Here is a 24460-nt window from a genome sequence, read left to right as displayed (position 1 = left end):
AATAAAGTTTATCTCTCACCAAATAGAATATTTACTAAGAAATCACAATATAACTATAGACACATTACGTTTTCTTGTGTGTGTGTGTGTGCGTGCGTGCGTGCGTGCGAGCGCGTGCTTGCGCGCCTGTGTGTGTGTGTGTGTGTGTGTGTGTGTGTGTGCCTGCTCTGTCTTCTCGATCCCCAGTGAGTCGTGGAGGATGGCTGCTTATACTGAGCCAGGATTCTCTGGAGGTTTCTTCCTGTTAAAAGGGAGTTTTCCTCTCCACTGTCGCTTTATGCTTGCTTAGTATGAGGATTGCTGTAAAGTCACTGACACTCGTCAGTGACTTGATGCAATTTGCTGGGTTCCTTATATAGGAAAAATTATTTCTGATTGGCTTAATGAACTGACCTGAATTGGAATGTTTATTATGTGAAGTGCCTTGAGACGACTGTTGTCGTGATTTGGTGCTATATAAATAAAATTGAATTGAATTGAATATTTTAGAAATGCCCACAAGCACATAAGATATCTGAAATGTATTTATATCTTATTTAAATGTGGGAAGACTTCACCACTACAGAGAGGTGCTGTTTGGCAGACTGTTGATTGAAGCTGTAATGCTTTTGTATTACAGTTTTTGTCGATTGCTAAAACTCAAAAAGCAAAAATGAGGCACAATTTTCACAACCTCTACTTCTGTTCCCAATCGCTTGACTCAGTTTATCACTACTTAAGATTTCCTTATCATATTAGAACTCTGATTTTCCTCCTTTACACTCTGATGTCAATTTCACGTTACCTTGCTGTCAAGACACAGCACACAATTTTTAGGTTTACACACACTTTCCACATAAATTCTCAAAGCTTCAATCAACAACACACAAATATTCAAATCTCTAAACTTTCGGGTCTGGCGAGCAATTTGCAATCAGGGACTGCAGCATAAAAGTAAGTTTCCACAAGGCTACCCAGGTGTATGAGTGGTTTCAGGACCACCCACGGTTTTCCATTTTATACCTTCCACCTTATTCCCCATTCCTCAATCCCACTGAGGAGTTTTTCTCAGCCTGGAGGTGGAAGGTGTATGAAAGGAATCCACAGAGCCAGGTCCCACTGCTTCAAGCCATGGAGGAGGCTTGCAGAGATGTGGCCTTTGAGGCCTGTCAGGGCTTCATGAGGCACTCGAGGCAGTACTTCCAGAGCTGTTTGGACCAGGAGGACATCGCCTGTGATGTTGATGAGGCCCTCTTGCCAGACAGAGACCGGCGGCATGATGCCCCATAATTATGCCCCATGATTATGCTTGGGAGGGGGGGTTAACCGTAAAAATAAAATGTTTTGTCTCAAAATTTGTGTTGTCTAATATTTGTCTCAGAGAAAAGTGGGCATTGTCATACATTCAGTGTATAATTCATCGTGTTCCCTTTCGACAATTGTGTTTTCAGTTTTGCTCTTCAGTGTTCTTTCCATGCTTGGTAGTGTTCACCCAAAGGCTACTTGTGTTTAAGCAATGAATGGTATGTGTGTGTCATGTGAAAATGTGGCTGTGTTTACCAAATGAAAACACGTGTTCCATTTTGGGAACATGTTACGATATGTGGTGGCAGGGTTTTGTTGCAAAGGGAAGCCACGGTTTAGGAATTTGTGCTATGTTTGGGGTTTTGTGTGTGCAGTTTTGAAAGAAACGTACAGTTTTGAAAAACGCATTTTAGCAATCGAAAAAAAAACTGTAGTTGGAAACTAATCTACTCAACCAGATGACATGCTGTGAAATCCTTTAGACCAGGGCGCTCTAACCCAGGGCCTCATTTATCAAGCTTCCTTATGCACAAAAAGGAGTTGGAAAACTGCGTAAGCAACTTTCCATGCAAACTTTGGGATTTATGAAAAAAAAAACTTAGCGTAAAAATGTGCGCAACTTTAAGTTGACTAAGGACCTGGCTTATGCACATGTTGGACATGGAGAGCACCTGCAGTGCTGCTGCTGAGAAGATACAATTATGAAATCCTGCAGCATTATCACTTGTACTGCTTCATTTTCACACAGAACAAGACCCCCCCCCACGCACACACACACACACACACACACACACACACACACACACACACACACACACACACACACACACACACACACACACACACACACACATACACACACGCGCACACACACGCACACAGACACACACACAGCCTGAAGCGCAGAATACGTAATGCAGAAAATCAGCAGGGGACAGATTGAGACAGAATGTCATGCGTCTGTGACAGTGTGTGTGTCCTGTCACTGTGACCCAATTGATCATGCGCCCTGGCTACTTGGACAAGGGAGATCTCTGTTTGGCTGACTGGATAGCGTGTGTGACTTTCATCCGGGAGTCTGGGGATCAAATCCTGATTGGATCATTTTTTTTATATCCGCCACAGATCTCTCTGAAGAACTCAGCATTGACGGCTTCAGCAACGCTGTGCCACTCCGTGGATTTTCTCTTATTTGTTTTGCAAAAGCACTTCTTTTCATTTCTCCACCTCACCCACAAGTACCTCAACTTCTGCTTCTGTGAAATAGCACTTCCTTGATCTGCGGTCGTGATAGAAATGCTGCAACAGCCGGCTTATGTATATGCATGAGATCCACAAGGCACTTTGCATCAACCATTTATGGCAGTAAGTGGGCGTGGTGAGGGCGGGATGGGACTAAAAAGCAGCTGAGAAACTTTCTAGATCGTTTCTGATTCATGAAGCGGAGATTGCGTGCAGCTGTGCATACTCCATGTTTGATAAATCACAAACCTACTTAGCGTACCGTAAATCCTCTAATACAGGCCCGGGCCTGTATTTGACTCAAGCTCCTCAAGCTCCAGGCCTTTATTGGAAGGAGGGCCAGTATTAGAGGCAGGCCTCTATTTCTATTTGAGCAAAATGAACTAATGGTTCGCTGGAGTTTTTGACAATTAAAATTGCGCCCACATTTTCAAAGTTAAACACATTTCTTTTAACAACGGTAGTTTCTGCTTCAGCCCTCTCCCCCCTCCCCCTGCACAGCGGCCGCAAACTCACTGATGCGCCTGCAGCCTCTCGGAGTTCCTGCTGCTCTAAACATTAAAATAATTATGTAACGTGAGGAAATATGGGTTTTCTGTGCCAAAGGTCATTTGACTCGGCTGGGTCAAGTGCTGGGTCGCTGAGAACTTTCACCCACAAATTGAGACCTTTGCAGACATGAAGTCTGCAAGAGTCTGCTGGAAACCGTAACATCTGCCACCTGCAGGGCCAGAAGATGTGTTCTCATGGAAAAGTAGTCATAACATAACAAACTTTCTTCCCTTTATTTTAAGTTGTTAAATGATCAGTATTATCACTTTGCTCATTATAAATGTGTTTTAATCAAATGAATGATTATTATGCTTTGGGTAATCATAATAACTAATGAATCACTGCTTAATTAAATAATGTTCTGAGGATGTTTTAGTGGTGACCTTCAAACACTCACACATACACATCTGCTCTCACGGTAAACTCCAAAACACATTTGCTGACGCACACGTTTTGCTTTGAGAAGAGAAAGGCTTTTGGTAAGTTTTTCAGTTCATGATTCAGTTCGTGCTTGACAACGAAAGAGAGAAGACCTGAATAAACGCTAAAGGGGGGACGGAGCCTATCGGCTCATTCCCCCCCCCCCCCCCCCCCCCCCCCCCCCCCCGTTATTCCTGCCAGACAGGAATAGCAGAATTGCAACAACTAACGCGGACTCGCCTCGAGTCCTTTGATTTCTGAGTGAACTAAACTTAAGAAAGCGCATCTGAAAACGCTTTACCATCAACGTGTACCGAGGACAACTCTGGACCGGTTCGTGGCGCATCTTTGTCTTCTTTGCCAGCCAAGGTGCCCTGGATGAAACATCATCCTAAGGTGACTTCCCGGGTCCAACAGAGGGTCCGAATACGGTGAGGCATTCCACGACAGATAGCGTTTTGATACATCTTTTCCAACAAAACCTAAGTTTATTCAAACCATCACTTTTCACTCAGACACCTGTTTCTTCCTGAAGCAAAATCAGATGCACACACGCACTCAGCTCACCTCATGTTCAATCTTCACACATTCACCACAAGGTCTATTTGAGCAAGCTTACAATATCAACTGTTAAAGATTGTTCAACAAAGTTGCCAATGTTGATTGATGTTCCTCTGCTTGTGATTTCAAAATCATTAGTTTAATTTGAAGAATTAAAACTTTTAACTTTCAAACTTGTTTCTTCATTGAACTGAAACACAGACACACGGATATTATCGTCAGTTTATCGATGAAAACAACCTTTGAGTCTTCTTAAAACTATACAATTTGGTTATTAATTTAATAAAATTAATATCACAAATTAATATGTAGAATGGTTCCTCTTTCATAAAAGAGCATAAACCATAACGCTACAATTATTTTATTTTCTGTTCCTCACTTCTGATGACCTTCAATGGTGTCTGTTTGTTGCAACCACCAGGTACAAAAACTAACTTGTTTTTATTTGACTATTTTTCTGTCCTGCCTGTTTATTATCTTCCTGCATCTCCTCTCAATCCTAAAGAAAAACTGCTACCTGCCTTCATATATATTCACCTCATGAGTTACCTTTGAGCTGCAGTTCTAAAAGATCTACCGACCACAAAAACAGCGGAGTGCTTGCTGCTTGCCGGCCACATCAGAGATCGGTGCGTCGGAGGACAAGGTTATGTGCCCCGCTCCACAGCAGCGAAACGCATCAGGCGCAAATAAAAGACAGAAAACATCAAAGGAAATGAACCGACATGAACGATCGCGTGTTAAATAAATTTTTGAGGTGGCGACGCCTGATTGTTACTGTGGCCGTGCTCAGGAGGCAGATCTACAGACTGCAAAAACAGCGGAGCGCTCCCTGCTTGGCGGCCGCATCAGTGATCGGTGCGTCACCGGAGGACAAGGTGATGCGCCCCGCTCCACAGCAGCGAAACACATCAGGCGCAGATAAAAGACAGAAAACATTAAAGGAAATTAACCGACATGAACGATCGCGTGTCAGTACCGACGCTCTGGTACAGCGCGTTCCCCCCCCCCCCCCCCCCCCCCCCCCCCGAGCGCAGGAGCTTGTCACCTGCTGACAGCAGGCTGCTGTCTTTTCCGAGGGCTGCATCTTGCCGGTCATTATCAAGTGACAGCGACTAGTCGACGACAGGCATAAAAAGTCACTATAGTGAAGTCGACTAGTTCATACAACCCCTGCTACTGCTCCCCAGAGTGTTCTGCAGCATAATCAGCACGTTCTCTTTGAACTTGATATCAAATTTTCGCCTCCTCTTCATCTCCGCACGGTTAAAGTTACCCTCGCGGTCTATCACTGGCAAATCAAAAGTGAGACGATGACACAACCGCCCCCCGTACTTGCTTGTTACCACATTCCACCCGGCCACAATAAGAGACCGGCCATTATTCACCTCCACCGACTCCGACACCGGCCAAAATTAGAGACCCAGCCTTTAATTGAATACCGGCCTGCATTAGAGGATTTACGGTAAGTACTTTTTTTTTTTGCTGAGCTAAAGTACGGTTTTAGTAAGGATTCCACACAATGTTAGATAAATGAGACCCCTGAACCTTAAGATTCCTTATCCAGCATGTGTTAGTTTCATGCTCCAGCAGCTGATTCATTAGATGAAGCACCTATTCAGCAGGTTTTCAGGGTTTGCTGAAGTCTGTTACTCATCACTGATTAAAACCTGGTGGTTTGTACCGGTCTGTCATGGTGAAGAGAGAGCTGAGTCAGAAGGCAAAGCTCTCGATTTACCAATCGATCTACGTTCCTACCCTCACCTAATGTCATGAGCTTTAGGCAGTGACTGAAAGAACAAGATCACATACAAGCGGCCAAAATGAGTTTTCTTTGCTGGGTAGCTGGGCTCTCCCGTAGAGATAGGGTGCAAAGCTTGATTATTCAGGAGGGGCTCTGAGTAGATCCGCTGCTCCTCCATATTGAGAGGTGCCAGTTGAGGTGGCTCAGGCATCTGATTAGGATGCCTCCTGGACGCCTCCCTGGTGATGAGGTTTTCTGGGCACATCCAACTGGGAGGAGACCTAAAAGAAGACCCAGGACACGCTAGAGGGACTATGTCTCTCGTCTGGCCAGGGAACGACTTGGGATTTCCCTGGAAGAGCTGGCTCAAGTGGATGGGGAGAGGGAAGTCTGGGCTTCTCGACTTAGGCTTCTGCCCCCACGACCCAACTTCGGATAAACGGAAGACAATGGATGGATGGATGGGTAGCTGTCCCCCGTTTTCTGTGATATCTAATCTAGCATTTTGTGGAAGTAAAACAAAAATCTAATTATTGCACAAATCTTTCCGCAAACGTATTCTACTGGAAATATGCAGATAAATTAATCAGGTTGCAGCACAGATCCCTGTGTCTACTGTAAGCGGCTGAAGCTGGAGAGGGGATGAAGACACTCTTCTAAAGAAGACGGGGTGACGTTGGTTATTCAGACCTACTTTCAGGAAAACATCCTCAGTAAAATAGTCTGGGCGACTGTAAAGTCCCATCTGCGTTAACAGCTAGTTAACACAAATTTAATGCCATTTGTTTATTAACACATGATGAACACAGGCTTCCAAACATCAGGCATCTCCTGTGATTTAGTTTCAACACATTTTCCTCAACTGTTTTAGCTGAGTGTCCCATTAGCAATTAAACTCTAGCTCTCTCTCTGTGTGTTGCACACAGCCGTCAGACCCATACAGCTGATCCAGATCAAGATTGGCAATAAAAATGATTCAATAAATAAGGAACGCAAGAAGAAATGTATTATTTTTATATTGACATTTTTTTTGTTGCAGTTCAAACTATTTAGATTTTTGTGTTTTCATCTAATTTAGCTTGCATTTAATTTAAAACATCTTCAACTTTATGAATTTTTTGAGAATTTTTTTTTTTGCATTATTTGGGAAAACAATCATTGCACATCAATTACTTGAAAGGTTTTGTATTAAATGTCACTTAAAGAACAATACATGTTATTTAAAGGTTATTCTAGTTTTTGGAAGTATTTGTTCATTGTGCACAAAAAGTTATGTTACTGATCCATTCTAATAAAATGTCGAATCATTCACACAAAGTAGATTTGTTATTCATTATCTGATTATTAAAAAACTAAATTGTTTAGTTAGAATTTCAGAACGTCACTTTTTTCCTTGTGATTTTTTGATAACATTGATGTATTGAAATTCAGAGAAACTTGTGAAACCAGTTCATATGTAAGCATAGCATTTTAACATAGTAAGCATATTCACACATGGAAAGTATCACCATGAATAAATTGTGTGGCAGTGGCTCCCCTGCTAGGGGCCTTGAGGAGCAGAGACAGCTCTGTTTAAGTGAGCACAAGCCTGAATGAACATGCTGTAGAACATTGCAAATCATGGATATGTGGGCTTACCCTCAGAGCAGTCCTCCCCTACGAAGCCCTCGTCACAGTCACACACTCCATTCTCACAGCGCCCCTGGTTATGGCAGTCTCCTGGGCAGGGTATAACGGAGCAATCCAGCCCTGTAAAACCCTCGTAACACATGCAGCTGCCATCAATACAATGGCCTCTGTCCAGACAGTTGTTGGGACATGTCTTCTCACTGCAGTCCTCTCCGGTGAAACCTTTATGACAAACACATTGGCCATTGACACAGTGACCCTGATCCAGGCAGTCATTGGGACAGGTAAGCTCGGCACAGTCTTTTCCTGTGAAGCCCACAAAGCACACACACTTTCCATCCAGACACTCTCCTCTTCCTAAGCAGTCTCTAGGGCAGGTCTTGGTACTGCAGTCTTCTCCAGTGAATCCTTTGTCACATATGCACTGTCCACTGACACAGCGGCCCTGGTCTTGGCAATTGTTAAGACAGGAAAGCTCACTGCAATCTTCACCTTGGTATCCTATGTCACACACACACTCTCCATTAATGCACTGACCCCTGTTGCTGCAGTTGTCAAGGCACAAGAGGATTGAGCAGTCTTCACCTCCAAACCCAGGGTCACAGATGCATTTCCCATTGAAGCAATGACCTCTCTCATTGCAACTTTTGGGGCACATGAGCTTGGAGCAGTCCACTCCACTGTAACCACTGTGACACACACAATGGCCTTTCACACACATGCCTTGGTTATTACAGCCGTCAGGGCAGCTGAGCTCACCACAGTCTTCTCCAGTAAAGCCTTCTTCACAGTAGCAGGTACCATTAACACAGCGCCCTCGGTCATAGCAGTCGTTAGGACAGATGAGCTCAGAGCAGTCAAATCCTGTCCATGGCTCATCACAAATACACTCATCTTCCACACATTGTCCTCGACCAAGACAGTTGTTTGGGCAGTTGGTCTGGGAACAGTCCTCACCAATGAAGCCATCCTCACAGAGACAAGACCCTTCAACACATTGACCGTAGTCACCACAGTCCACTAAGCAGACCTCAATACTACAGTCATCCCCAACAAAGCCCTCGAAACATTCACACCTGCCCTCCACGCATCGACCCTGGTCCTGACAGTCATTGGAGCACTCAGGTTCTGTGCAGTTGGGGCCTTTCCATCCTGGTTCACATGAGCAGCTGCAGGTCTCACTACTCCAGTTTCCACGTCCATTACAGTAGGGCCTTGTAGACACTTCCCCTACAGGAAGGCAAGAAATAAAAAGGAAATTTAAATGCAATTAATTTCAGGTTTTTATAGCTATAAAGACATTGTGGAATTGAAAAAAAAAACAACTAAAAATAATGTGAGCCATTGCGTGTGTGTGTGTGTGTGTGTGTGTGTGTGTGTGTGTGTGTGTGTGTGTGTGTGTGTGTGTGTGTGACTATATATACTGAGGTTGTAATTCTGTCTGTGTCTGTCATCTCCGATCTGCTGTTTTGTACATTCTTGATTTGAAGTAGTGGATGACCCCCTTGAAAACTAGATGTTTTATCTCAAGGGGTTAATCCTCCTTATATGTTAATAAAATGAAGTGGTTTTCTTGTATTTGTCTGAAAACCTCAGCCAATAACATGACTCGGTCTGAAACCAGCGATTGGACAATGTGGTTGTCTGCCTTACTGAATCGTGGCACTTTCCTGGGGCCTCCCCTCATACACACTCACCACTGGTGTGAGAGATTCTCCTCTTAATAATGTCAGAGAAGGAGAAACAGCCGACTGCTACCACTTCTACTTTAGGACAAACTACCTGAGTCCCAAAAAAGAAAACACCATTTGAAGTCACGGACAACCAGAAGCGTCTGGACCTAAAAATGTCGACTGGTGTTTAGCGCTCTCTCGTTTCCTCTGGCAACATTACATGAACAGTGAACCCTACTCGGTTTAATGACAGCCTTCACAGCCTTATGCGCCAGAGCAGATGAATTGAGCATTTGTGGGAGAAAACCTGTCTCGATGTCCATCTGTTGCATCTAAAGGATCTTCTCACCTCCGTGAACTCTAATCAGAACTCCAACACGGAGACACTGCTGCATGCTTTCATCACCAGTAGAATTGATTATTGTAATGCCCTGCTTTGTGGTCTTCCCAAAAAGAGTACCTAAGGTTTACAACTTCTCCAAAATTCAGCAGCACTTGTCCTGACGAAGACCAGTAGGCAGGAGCACATTACACCACTCATTAACAAGCTGCATTGGCTCCCTGTACGTTTTAGGGTCGATTTTAAAGTTTCTGTAATTGTTTTAAAATATCATAATGGTCTTGGGTCTTCATATCTGTCAGAACTGCTTCTCCCATACGAGCTATCACCGTCTCTGTGCTCCTCTGGCAGCCATATCCTCATAATTCCAAAAGTCTAGACACTCTCTCAAGGCGAGGCATCCTTCCAGTTTTATGGTCCTCCTCTCTGGAACGGACTGCCAGACGACTTCAGGGCTGCAGGAGAATGTTCATGTTTTTAAGGCCATGCTCAAGACCCACTTTTATAGCTTTTAGCTGACTCACCTTTTTAGTATAGCTTTTAGCTGACTCACCTATTTAGTCTAGCTTTTAGCTGGCTCACCTTTTTAGTCTAGCTTTTAGCTGGCTCGTGTTTTTATTCTAGCTTTTAGCTGACTCACCTTTTAATATAGCTTTAAGCTGACTCACCTTTTAGTCTAGCTTTTAGCTGACTCGCCTTTTTAGTCTAGTTTTTAGCTGACTCATCTTTTTAGTCTAGCTTTTAGCGGACTCACATTTTTAGTCTAGCTTTTAGCTGACTCACATTTTTAGTCTAGCTTTTAGCTGACTCACCATTTATAATATAGTTTTTAGCTGACTCACCTTTTTAGTCTAGCTTTTAGCGGACTCACCTTTTTGTTTAGCTTTTAGCTGACTCACCTTTTTAGTCTAGCTTTTAGCTGACTCACCTTTTTAATATAGTTTTTAATTGGCTCACCTTTTCAGTCTAGCTTTTAGCTGACTCACCTTTTAATATAGTTTTTAGCTGACTCACCTTTTCAGTCTAGCTTTTAGCTCACTCGCCTTTTTAGTCTAGCTTTTAACTGACTCGCCTTTTTAGTCTAGCTTTTAGCTGACTCACCTTTTTAGTCTAGCCTTAAGCTGACTCACCTTTTTAGTCTATTTTTTAGCTGACTCACCTTTTAATATAGTTTTTAGCTGACTGACCTTTTTAGTCTAGCTTTTAGCTGACTCACCTTTTTTTAGTCTAGCTTTTAGCTCACTCACCTTTTTAATATAGTTTTTTAGCTGACTGACCCTTTTAGCCTAGCTTTTAGCTGACTCATGTTTTAGTCTAGCTTTTAGCTGACTCACCTTTTTAGTCTAGCTTTTAGCTGACTCATGTTTTAGTCTAGCTTTTAGCTGACTCACCTTTTTAGTCTAGCTTTTAGCTGACTCACCTTTTAGTCTAGCTTTAAGCTGACTCGCCTTTTTAATATAACTTTTAACTGAAATTTATCTATTATAGCCTGTATTTAAAGTTAAAGTTAAAGTCCCATTAGTTGTCACACACACTGATGTGTGTGCGAAATTTGTTCTCCGCATTTGACCCATCCCCTGGGGGAGCGGTGAGCTGCAGACACAGCCGCGCTCGGGAACCATTTGGTGGTTTAACCCCCCAATCCAACCCCCTTAATGCTGAGTGTCAAGCAGGGAGGCATTGGGTCCCATTTTTTCAAAGTCTTTGGTATGACCCGACCAGGAATCGAACCCTGATCTCCCAGTCTCAGGGCGGACACTCTACCACTAGGCCACTGAGCTGGTATTTGAACTATCTTTCATATGCTTTATCAGTGTTTTATTACTTAGTCATCTCCTGAATTATATCTTTTTTCTTTTATATTAATTTTAACCAATTTTAACCTGTCTTATTTCTTTATATTACTATATATATATATATATATATATATATATATATATATATATATATATATATATATATATAATTGTATGTTTATACCCGATTATGTCTTATCAGTGGGATTTACTTTTAACTATCCAGTGTTTATGCTTAATTTGACCTTATATCTATCTATCTATCTATCTATCTATCTATCTATCTATCTATCTATCTATCTATCTATCTATCATCTATCTATCTATCTATCTATCTATCTATCTATCTATCTATCTATCTATCTATCTATCTATTGGTGATCTTCTTAGTCCCTACACCCCCAGCAGGTCCCTGAGGTCCAGTGATCAAAGCCTACTGGTTGTGCAGCACCAGGCTAAAGACCAAAGGTGACAGATCATCTGCTGCTGTGGCCCCCAGATTCTGGAACTCTCTCCCCCTGAGCCTGAGATCAGTGGACTCAGTGGTCTCCTTTAAAAAGCAGCTGAAGACTCACCTGTTCAGGCTGGCTTTGTTGTGACCTTCATGACTACCTTCTCATAACAATGCTGTCTTTCCCAGGATCCTGTATTACATTATCTTATTCATTTTCTTCCTTCTCATTTTTTAAAATTAAAAATTTCCATTCTCCCCATTTTTTATTACAGTATATTTTTAATCATTTGCATGTTTTTAATCTTTTTTTTTTGTTCTTGTGAAGCACCTCATGATTTTAATCTTGAGAGGCACAAGAAATATGTTTCTTCTCCTTCGTCTATGCTGTGAACTGTTATCAACGTCTTTAATAATAAAACAAAAGCTGGCAAATAATGCAACAAAGGTTTAATTTTCAAATAAACCTCATGCACCTCGCTGAAGCACATCTCACTTCCTGTCTAGGTCATGTAATTTCTTTAACTTCATGACAATCCATATGCGGCATCTGAAAAACAAAATTCAAGCTGAAACTTTCTGGAGCTCCGCATCTGGATCTGCACCACACCACAGCCAGAGTCAATGCTGGGATTTTTGTCTGCAGCTACTCAACAGCTCATTTCTGATCACAGGATAAAAACTATTCATGAAACTCAAATCCTGGATTGTGCAATTTTGGTCTGAGCTGTTATATTGACTAAGGTTTTTAGTCAAATGCAAAAGAACCACTTTTTTCTGTTTTTTCTTAATCTGCACTAAATAGTTGTAGCTTACTATGTTTGGACTTGTTTAGCAGGTTTGCCATTCTAGCTTTAAGCCCTCTAGTGCAGAAAGGTTTTACCAATATTTCATATTTGGACTCACAACATGTAAAAAACAAAGAATATTCCATGCCAAATATGTCCTGCACATGACACAGGTGAATCGAGTGTACAGGTGTGGGACCTTTGTTTAATCATTACATTTGATGCGGTCTGTAGTAGGAATGAATACAGTGCACGTCGTTCTTGGAGGAGAAAACTTATACAGGTGCACCATTTCTCAGACCAAAAAGTTTCCCACATCACAGCTGAGCTTCAGATGACATGTTCTGATTTCCTGATATTTGGACATCTCACCCCTGATTGAATAACAGCAGCATAATTCTACTACTAATTTGCATTGTTGATCCATGCTTTTGTTCTTTTTAAACACAGAAACAGTTTTGTTTACCTGTTTTGTAGCTACAGTTTCGCCGACGGCTGCCGGCTTCTTCAGGCTGACGCTGGCAGCCGTCGGCGAAACTGTAGCTACAAAACAGGTAAACAAAACTGTTTCTGTGTTTAAAAAGAACGAAAGCATGGATTTAGAAAGACACAGCAAGAACACACCTAGGTTGCATTGTTGATGTTTTATCTCCACAAATAACACAAGCCTGAAGGACCTGTGTGGTGAAATTTAGCCTAAACTACCTGACATGTTCTCTGCTGTTTCCTGGACGCTAAACCAACAACAGCCTTCCCTGTCATGAGTCAAGATGGATGAGTCTATGAAAGTTAAGTGACAGTGTGACGTATATCTGTCAGGATTTTCTAATCCTAATCTATTTTCTATCGGAAGCTAATGCAGGAGATAGATGTAGGAGACTATTTTCATGTTCAGCCTGCATGAAAGACTCTGAGTGATAACAGAAAAAACATTTGTTAAAAGTGTTTTTCAGTGAACCACACCTTTCAACCCTTTGTGTGTGTGTGTGTGTGTGTGTGGGGGGGGGGGGGGGGTAAATTAAACTGTTGCTGCTTTTAAGTCTCATTTGAAGACACGCCTATTATTTATTCTTCCTTCAAGAGTGTGTAGTGACCCGTGACCTTTTAACATTTTGTCTGTTTTATTGTTATAGTTTATCATTTATGTTTATGTATTTAAGAGTGCAGCACCTTGGTCAATCCTCGCCTTTGTTTTAAAGTGGTATAATAAAGGTGCTATGCTATGCTGTGCTATGCTAGCTGGACTCAAGGGCATGAGGGTCTGTCCATCAACCTTTCTCCCTCTTCTCACCGCAGTGTGTTTAAATGTTTTCAGGACCATTTTATTGACCGCTCTTTGGTTGTTGAGATAGAAAGATGTTGATTGATTGATTGATTGATTGATTGATTGATTGATTGATTGGTACAAATAGACAGGTCACCTGTAACCTGAGCTCCACAGCAGGCGGCTCCACCGTTGCACTGCTCTCTTAAAGCAGAAAGTTCTGACTCTAACATCTCCAGTCGGTTTAGGATGTGCTTCAGGTCTGGCTGCTGGTTGTCACAGCGGCATGCTTGTTTGGGGATGTTGATACGATGAGTGAAAACGATCTGATTTTCTGCATCCAGCGTATGCTCCATGTGCTCTCTGTTTGCCGTATCCATTGCAGAACTCTCCGTTTTGAGCTTAGTTCCACCCGGTGAGTCAAGGTCCACGGAGCACAGCGACGTGTCGGGAACGTTGATGTTGTAGACATGATTAAACACCACTGGCTGGTCAGGATGTGGCAGAGTGAGGTTCTCCTGGGTTTTCTTGGGCATCAGGGCGTCTCTTTTATGGCGAATGACATTGATCAGACCAGCCAGGGAGAGATGGAGCAGTAGAGCCATGGTAATGCAGCTCAGGAGGAATTCTTTGGTCCTCATGGTGATCCCTTCACTCTGCAGCCTCTGATCATGCGGTCCTTTCAGTCCTGATAAGACAGAAAAACAGAAGGATGTGAGCAGAGTTATTAAATATGAAATCCCACCATTTCCAACTCAATCTCTCAAAATCTGAATTACTTGTGATCAGTGACAACATCCCTACGGCACAATATCTCAATCCAAAATGATTCCCTACCGCTGACTCCTTCAAGGGCAGTTTGGAACTTGGGTGTTGTGATTGATGAACACCTGACCTTTAAAGATCATGTTGCCTCTGTTGCCCGTTCATGCCGCTTTGCGCTGTACAACATATGAAAGATCAGACCACACCTAACACAACATGCCACCCAGCTCCTGGTGCAATCCACTATCGTCTCCCGCCTCGACTACTGCAATGCTCTTCTAACTGGTCTTCCAGCCTGTAATGTGAGACCTCTTCAAATGGTCCAGAGTGCAGCGGCACGTCTGGTCTTCAATCAGCCTAAAAGAGCACACGTCACCCCTCTGTTCACTGAACTTCATTGGCTACCGCTAGCTGCACGCATCAAATTCAAATCACTAGCAATAGCATACAGATGGTACGGCTCCCATCTACCTGAATCCTCTCGTAAAGGCTTACGTCACGGCCCGGCCACTCCGGTCATCAAGGATCATCGGCTACACCACGCTCAGGACAATCCAGACTCTTTTCAGGTGTCGTTCCACTGATGTAGAATGACTTAGCACTACCAGAACAGGGGCACCCTTGTCCATTTTCAAGAAACTCTTGAAGACCCTGCTCTTCAGAGAGCATCTTCTAAACTGGCACCCTCCCAGCACCCGTCCCCCCTCTCTACTGTCCACTCCATGTTCACTTCCCTCTATAATAGATCATGCTGCCTCACTGCCACCTAGGATTGACTGAACCGTGTTTGTTGTTAGCCTCAAGGGCAACCTGCTGCTAAATACATAAACATAAATAAACCATTCAGTCTCTGAATTCATCATGTCCACCTGTCTATTTCTGTAAAAATCCCTTTACAGAAAGACATTCGCAGTTGCCTTATTTTTCTAGTTTGACACTTTGTGTCCACACTTTTGTGTACACACCCACGTGTCAGTGTGTCAGCTGGCCTGGGACACACTGATCAAAGCGAGGCTGCTGTAATCGGGCACCGCTGGCCTTTCAGACCACTGACAGCAGGCAAGGCGGTTTAGGTGTGTTGCCCACGGACACAACGACTGCGACTGGCTGAGCGGGACTCAATCTCAAAACCATCTGGCAATGTAGTTAACTCCTTTGCTCCTTCATCCCATTACTAACCTATGAAGCTACAAATATAAAAAACTACAAACCTATCAACCTTTCTAAGTAAACACGAGCTTACTTACAAACGTATTCATCTGAACCACCACAAACTTCTCAACTTCTCAACTCAACAAGCAATAAACCTTCCAATCTGAGCAGCCAAAAACCTAGTGGCCATCAAACCTAATAACCTACCAACATACTAACGGGGTAGGCAACCCAGGTCCTACAGAGCCGCAGTCCTGCATGTTTTCCTGCCTTGCATGAACTTGCAGCTACTAATTGGCTGAACACACCTGATCCAAGTAACCAACAGCAGGAACAACAAAGATAGTTGGAAAGCAAGCAGGACTGCGGCTCTCTAGGACCAGAGGTGCCTACCCCTGTACTAACCTACCAAGCAGTTACACCAACCTAACCTAGCAACTTATCTAAATATTCAATATCAATAAAACAGTGGAACAACCAACCACCCATCAAACCTATGAATACTTACATTTCGACCTAAACACCCACAAACTTGCCAATCTATACATCTATCAACTGACGTGACTCAGACATGAGTGCCACCTAGTATTGTATCCATCGTAAAATGTTGTGTTTTGGTCAGGATCTCTCAGCTTTTACATTTTAAGTACGTATGTTCAGCATTTATTTTTTTACTTACGCAAATTCATTTACAGACCTATGGAACACAGCTGCATGATATTCCTGCTTTGTAGTAAACCACATCCGTCCCAGGAATGGGCTCAGGTGTTTCTGGATCACATCCTGCCTCCTACACACCCACTTCCTGCTATAAATAGTCAATGCAAATTACGCTATGAATATTCTACATTTGCATAAACCAGATTTTCAGCTGCATTCACAGGTAACCATGAAAACTGGGATGGAAACTGATGCTTTGGGAATCACATAAAATATGACAAAAAATAAAAACATTAATAAGGAGTGGTGCGCAGAGATCGCCGAGATATTCCAGATCTAAACACAACATTAATATGTAAAAGCAGGATATAAAAGTAAAATGTATGGGTAACAAAACTGAATAAAACAGAATAAAAAAATTGATCAAATGTCTAAACACGCTGAGTGAGAGAACGCCACAGAATAAAAGTCAGTCTTCACTCGACTCTTAAAAACCGCGGTGAAGGTGCTTGTCTGACCTCGAGTGGACGGTTGTTCCTCTGCTTAGGGGCCAAGATGGAGATAACCCTGCCTCCTCTAGTGGAGAATTTTAACTGCGGAATGACTAGTAAGTCTTGCTGTGATGACCTAAGTGCACGTGAAGGGCTGTACCGAGTGAGTAACAGATGGAGCACAGCCCAGCAGAGACTTAAATTTACACAAGAGTATCAGTAGCTCAGAAGGTGGAGTGGGCTGTCCAGTAATTGCAAGGTTGTAGGGTTGATCCTGGCTCCCAGCAGAGAGCACTGCTGTTGTGTCCTTGGGCAAGACACTTAACCCACTGTCTGCTGCTGCTGGTGGTCGGAGGGGTGCTATGAATGACAGACTCGCTTCCATCAGTGTGCCCCAGGCCAGCTGTGGCTACATTGTAGCTCATCATCACCAGCATATGAATGTGCTGATGACTGTGTTGTGAAGCGTCTTGGAGGGTTGTAGAACCATAGAAGGCACTATACAAATACAGGCCATTTACCATTTACAAGAAATATCTTAAATATATATATATATATATATATATATATATATATGTGTGTGTGTGTGTGTGTGTGTGTGTGTGTGTGTGTGTGTGTGTGTACAAAAAACGCAGCACTTTTGCTTTTGCTCCAATTTTTCATGAACATTTCCTTTACACACAAAATACCCATTAATCTCAAATATTGTACTCTAATGTTCCCACCTCACAGGTGTGGCATGTCGAGGTGCTGATTAGACAGCATGAATTTTGCACAGGTGAGCCTTAGACTGGCCACAACAAAAGGCCACTCTGAAATGTGCAGTATGGTCACACCGCACAGCGCCTCAGATGTTGCAATGTTTGAGGGAGCGTGCACTTGGCATGCTGACAGCAGGAATGTCTACCAGATTAAATTGTTGTTCCTCTCTACCATAAGCCATCTCACACGGCTGTATAGAGTTTCAACATTCCTGAGGTCCACCATCCATTTTACCGTGCACATTAATTAAAAGGTAGAGACCAAACTGAAGACCAAAACTAAAGTGATGTGTGTGGTTGTGTGTGTATCGTCACTCTGAACTCACATGATCACCTGTCTCTCCTGACAAGTCCAATACATCCACCGTCCTTAGACTGTCTTTATGTCTGAATTGATTTTATTCTTTATTAATGGAAAGACCCTTTAGATGTAGAATCTCTTTTTCAAAGGGGTCCATCATTTTAGATTTGACCCACTGAAATATTTATGTAAAAAAACACAAATGTAAATGTATTCTATTGTTCTGGCTTTTGAATGCCTTCATTTGGCTCATAGTATAGTGAGTCTGAATGCCATGGTAAATCCTCCAGATTGTATGAAAAGTCTGATGTATATTTTATATTAAATGTTAAATTGTAATTTAAACAAACTTAAACTCAAATTTCTATAAACTATTTGGGTCATACCTGAATTTCACACTTCATCAGGCTTACATGACCAACATTTACGGGCCAAAACTATTCCATAGTTTATGGGAGGGGAAAATATGGCAAGCAGTTTGCACATGTATCACACTGACTGGATATGTATTCTAGAAATGTGTGAGTCTATTGTTTCTAATGAAAATTAACAATCCAGAAATCTATAGTAACATTTTTCCATCCGCATGAACCCTTCAGATAGTTTAATAAAATTCTTCCTAGGACAAATTACTTTACATTTCCCATTCATGTGTATTGGGTTTTCTGCAACTCCTATCCACAAGTACAGTCTTCCCATCTGGAATGGGCAATGTGGACCAGAAACTGATCTCTTATAGGAGAAACGTGTTTCTTACAATTTGTTTACCTTCTCAGTGGCCTATTGGTAGCATGTTCGCCCTGAGACTGGGAGATTGGGGTTCAAATCCTGGTCGGGTCATACCAAGGACCTTAAAAATTGGATGCAATACTTCCCTGTCTAATAATTTTCCTCCTTCCCTCTTAATAATCAAGCTCCATCATACATCAGTGACCTGATTATTTCATATGTTCAAAATAGAGCACTTTGTTCTCAGACTACAGGTTTACTGGTGGTTTCCAGAATATCTAAAAATAGAATGGGAGGCAGATCTTTTAGCTATCAGGCTCCTCTTTTGTAGAACCAGCTCCCAGCTTTAGTCCATGAGGCAGACACTTTGTCTAATTTTCCACCTTTGGAATATTGCTATGATTAGAAGCATCCTTTCCAGGAGTGATGCTGAAAAATGAGTTCATCAGGGCACGGGCGATGAATCACAGTTTGTGGCTCTTTTGGAGGACTCCACTCAGCTGTCAGATGGCTCAGCCTGGGGAAAGTGCTGAAGAGGGTTTGGGACTTGAAAGCAGAGAGTCGAGAGTTTTGCGAGAGGAAATGCAAAGACATTCCAGAGCTCTCGGATGAGGACTGGATGGCAGATTTTGCATTTGCTGTTGATGTGACTGCACTGATGAATGAACTGAACACCAAACTGCAAGGCAAGGGCCTTTTCGTTCATGAAATGCACAGCCTCGTGAAGGCCTTCATGAGAAAGCTGCAGTTTCTTTCAAGTGAACTGGAGAGCAACACTCTCACTCGCATGCAAACCCTGAACGAAGTCACACCATCAGCTGATCACCTCAGCAGGTACTCATCCATGTTAGGAGCATTACATGGTGAGTTTTCAAGGCGTTTTGAAGACCTCAGAACAATCGAGGATGAAATGCACATGATTTCCTCTCCCTTTACCTGCAGTGTGGATAATGCACCCAGTGATGTGCAGCTGGAACTCATTGACCTGCACTCTGATGCAGTACTGGCAGAGCACTTTAAGTCAGGATCTCTGCTGGATTTCTACTCTTCTCTTAAGGAGGAGAACTTTCCAAACCTGAGGAGACATGCTCAGAAGATGTTGGTTCTCTTCGGCTCTACCTACATTTGTGAACAAACATTTCCAGTGATGAAGTTTACAAAATCCAGGTATAGATCCTCTCTCAGTGATGATCATTTGCCAGCTGTGCTTCGCATCTCCACCTCAGACATTCAACCTGACTTTGATGCACTCATTAAAGCCCAGCAGAGACTAGATTTCTCTCACTGAATAAGAAAAAAATCACTTAAAAACACAAAATAAGGTGTTTGGACCACAAATGTAGGCAACTAGCAGTGAACTGGGACACTTTTTTTAAACCTCTTTCTCAAGATCACAGTTCAGTGATTTTATTTTACAGACAATACTGTGTGTCTGTAGAATGCTAAGAACCTCTTTCCAACAATATTTGAAACTCAAAATGTGTTTTGGAGTGAATGTGACTGAAACTGTTAACTAATATAAGTCACAAATGTTAAACAAAAACTAAATGCGCACACTTTGTTTACCATTGCCTTGGGAAATTTGAATAAATCACATTTTTGTAAGCCAACCTCAACTTTTCCTTTTTGCTCATTTATAGCATATAGTCTACTCTTACCAGCTTGAAACATCAGTGGTATTTACTGCTTTTTATAAAAAAATACCATTAATATTATGCATAATTGACTTCAGCCTTTTGGCCTGGCCCTCCACAATATTTTCTGTTTCTCACGTGGCCCCATGGAAAAAAATAATTGCCCACCCCTGATCTAGAGGCTGAAAGGGAGGCGCTATTTGCTTATGCTAAATGGTCCTGCGGTCAGTTCAAATTACACGAGGCTTCACGGGACGGGGGTCAGGCTTAGCAAAAATAAGAAACTGACATATCCCCTATAGAGCTCCGGGAGTTGACGTCACTTCTCCCGGCATGCAACAGTTCAAATCGAAACGGCGCCATATTGGCAGGCAGAAGCCGGCAGCTGGACTATTTGTTATTGTCAGAAAACTCAAACGGGAAATATGGTAGATTCCTGTTGTGCCCCAGGATGCAGAACAGACGCGGACGACATAAGGAATGAGCCATCTACAGGATTTCCCAAGATCCGGAACGCCGCAAACGTTGGATCATTGTAATAAAACGCGCTAGTGACCGGGCTAAAATGAAGCTGTGGGACCCCGAGAGTAAAGGTTTTCACTTGTGCAGCGACCACTTCATATCAGGTACTTAAACCAACGTTTCCTCAACTGTGTATGGTGTTTATTTTAAATGCTTTTATTATGATTCTTAGTGGGCTTCCTAAACTTATTTTGGCGTGTTTTTTCTGTCTTATTACTCACAGCAGCAAGTAAACATCACGTAAAACTTTGCCTCGTGAGTTCTGCGTGCTGCCGTTTCCGTGTTTTATGATCACAGCAATTAACCGGCTAAGATGTATTTAATTTTTAAGCAATGGTTGATCAATTGTCAGATCACACATAAAAAGCACTTTGGATTGCTATTATCTGTCTCACCGAGACAGCTCTCAGACAGATCCTGAGACGCTCCTGCCTGGCATATTTATTTTATTCACGGTAAAAAAAATCAAACTAGTGTTTCTCTTGGCGTTCAGTTTATACATTCAAACAGCACAGCACTCTCTTTAAACTACTTATGTGTAAATCTGTTATTTGTCCATCCATCCATTTTCATCCGCTTATCCGGAGTCGGGTTACAGGGGCAGTAGCTCCGGGGGAATTCCAAGGAGTTCCCCGGCCAGGTCCAGTAAGAAGTCCGCTCCGATAGCTTCTGGCGTTTTTTATAAGTATCCCAGGGGCACGGTAAGGGTCGGAGATGCTTAGTCTATTTAATTTCTGACTATATAAAACGATTTCTTCGGTTTTAAAGTGTGAAGTAAACTCCGACGAAGTAAAATCCAAGCCGATCCCGTTCACGTCCATGTTTAAGATCCGTGTTTGTTTACCTTTTTTGACTGCCAATATGGCGTCTACTAACTGAGAGTCACATGGGGTCCGGAGCTCTATATTATATCATAGTGGGTAACACTGTCACTTATAGGGATTTCTAAAGATCATTGACTTTAGACTTGACTTGGACTTGGTTGTCTTTCACTTGGACTTAACTCAAGACTTGACTGGACAGACTTGTGACTTACTTGTAACTTGCAAAGCAGTGACTTGGTCACGCCTCTGGCTGAAACATTAGCAAACAAGGTAAAGAACATATTTTCTTTTCTGTGTTTAAAAAGAACCAAGAAATGTAAATCCAGACTCTTTTCATGTGTTGTTCTACGATGGTGGAATGGCCTTCTGAGTATTACCAGAAAGAGTTGTTCCTGTCCCAGAGCATCTCCCAATGTAGCACCTAACCTGTACCACTCCCCTCTACACTTACACTGTTTCTGAGAGGACCTGACTGTGGCATTATACATTTTCCTTAAAATTCTTATTCAACACTAAAATAATCTTGCAGAAGAGAATGTTTGCTGATATCTAATGACTAAAGGTTTGGTCAGACTGGCAAAATAACTTATAACTTATTTGGTTCAAAGAAAACTTCTGCTGACAGCAACAATAAAAACAGAGTTAACTGATGATCTAGAGCTACTTGTGACATTTGGTTTTCCTGTGTACAGATCTCCATCCTCCTGTAATTAAAAGGCCAGGTAATGTCAAAAAGCTCTGAACCACTTGTAGCACTGTCCAAAGACCAAATATGGCTTTAACATGATGGGGTTGCTGAATGTTTCTGTCTCTGACTCAATCATTAGATGTTCAGTTCAGGCTATTTGCACGTTTATGCCTTTGTTGCGACTCACAGGTGGCAGAAATGACATGTTCTCATATTCAGTAAATTCATTGAGCACACCTTGGCTAGAAGACTCAAATAAAACAGAATTAACTGTCTTATCTACTGGAAAAACAAAAGCAATGAAGAATCTGGACTCCCTACTCACTAACAGAAATGTTACCACGGCCCACATTTAGCAGGACGTCCATCTCTAATTTCCCTCTGGGATTAATACATGTAAAGTATATTTGATTGATTGATGATTGATTGATTGATTGATTGATTGATTGGTTGATTGATTGATTGGTTGATTGATTGATTGATTGATTGATTGATTGATTGATTGATTGATTGATTGATTGATTGATTGATTGATTGATTGATTGATTGATCAGATGACACGTCCATGTAGAACACAATAGTAACAGTCCCTCTCCATCAATAAGCCTGTCTGTTGTTTGCGATGTTTGAACCAAAGATTTACAGACTGTGGGTTAATAAACAGATAGTACAGCATCTGCCTACTATGTAAACAAACAAATGGAATAATGAGGCAGCATGCCCTACTTGGTGAGTAAACACTGTAAATATTCAGTGGCTACAACTCAAGTCCCAAGGCTGCATGGTAAACAGGTCTGATATGAAGCTTGTGTCTCTTTTCTTTACTGAATTAAGCGTGTCTTGTTTTGTAGGCCATTCGCAACAAAAACTCAGCGTGCCTTCTTGGCTTTGAGTCTGAATCTGGGTCACTGGATCTAGGACTAAGTGAGGGGTTGTTGCCTGAGTTCCTTCCGTCACACACTGTCACAGTGAGACTAGCAGATGAGAAATTAAATGATAAATGATAAATGACCCGCACTTGTATAGCCCCTCTCAGAGTAAGGACTCCAAAGCACTTCACACTACAGTGTATCATTCATCCATTCACACACTCATTCACACACTGATGGTGATGAGCTACGGTGTAGCCACAGTTGCCCTGGGGCGCACTGACAGAGGCGATTAAATTAATGCATGCTCTGAGCCGTGTCATGAAAGAAAACATATCACTCATTTGTAGTCTACATCATGTGTAAATCTCAAGGTCTGCAGTCCAAATCTGGACCTTTTACAAGGCCTCCGTGGGTGGTCACATCCTTCCAAGCTCCGGTCCTCTACCAGGGGCCTGGGAGCTTGAGGGTTCTGCACAGAATCTTAGCTGTTCCTAGAACTGCTCTTTTCTGGGCTGAGATGTCTGATGTTTTTCTTGGTATCTGCTTAAGCCACTTCTCCAGTTTGGGGTTATTGCCCCGATGACCACGGGCACCACAGATGCCTTCACTCTCCAGGCTTTCTCACATTCTTCTTTGAGGCCCTGGTACTTCTCTAGTTTCTCGTGATCCTTTTCGCTTATGTTGGTATGGCTACATCAAACACAAAGGTTGTATGTCCTCTACCACAATGTTCAGCTGGTTTGCCACCATCATTTTGTCAGTCTGGATCTGGAGCAGTTCACAGCCAAGTGTGAAGCAGCTGGGATGAGAATCAGCTCTTCTAAATCCAAGACCATGGTCTTGAGTTGGAAAATTATCTTCACCGGGTCGGGGAAGAGGTCCTGCCTCAAGTGGAGGAGTATCTCTGGGCTTTGTTCTTGAGTTGGAGCGCAAGATCAATAGGCGGATTGGTGCTGCATCTGCAGTGATGCGTGTGTTGTACCAGTCTGGTGTGATGGAGAGAGAGCTGAGCCAGAAGGCAAAGCTCTCGATTTACCTGTCGATCTACGTTCCTACCCTCATCTATGGTCACGAGCTTTGGGTAGTTACCGAAAGAATGAAATCGCAAAAACAATCAGCCAAAATGAGTTTTCTCCAAAGGGTATCTGGACTCTCCTTTAGAGATAGAATGAGAAGCTCAGTCTTCCTGGAGGGGTTTCAAGTAGATTGAGAGGAGCCTACACCTTGGGTCTTGTCTGGTGTGGCAGATCTCTGCCTCGGTTGCTCTGGTGTTCGGGGCCTGTTCCTGTGCAGCCATGATGAGAGCCTCTGTGTTGT

General features: G+C 42.6%; 1 protein-coding gene across 3 annotated transcripts in view; it reads right to left on the bottom strand.

Moving 5' to 3' along the window:
* Positions 1-24460, bottom strand: part of LOC107396649 (tenascin) — a 290411-nt gene that overhangs the window by 149006 nt on the left and 116945 nt on the right. For all 3 annotated transcript variants that reach the window (XM_054731189.2, XM_054731188.2, XM_070546339.1), the window contains 2 exons: positions 13902-14432; positions 7442-8662 (listed from right to left, as the gene is read on the bottom strand). In XM_054731189.2, coding sequence (XP_054587164.2) covers positions 7442-8662; positions 13902-14385 — 1705 coding nt within the window. In that variant the 5' untranslated portion in view covers positions 14386-14432. The remainder of the gene's footprint in view (positions 1-7441; positions 8663-13901; positions 14433-24460) is intronic.

The sequence above is a fragment of the Nothobranchius furzeri genome, chromosome 17 (assembly GCF_043380555.1).
Source record: "Nothobranchius furzeri strain GRZ-AD chromosome 17, NfurGRZ-RIMD1, whole genome shotgun sequence".
NCBI classification, from domain to species: domain Eukaryota; kingdom Metazoa; phylum Chordata; class Actinopteri; order Cyprinodontiformes; family Nothobranchiidae; genus Nothobranchius; species Nothobranchius furzeri.
Note: the sequence above shows the minus strand (reverse complement) of the source record. Positions and strands in the feature narration are given on the sequence as shown.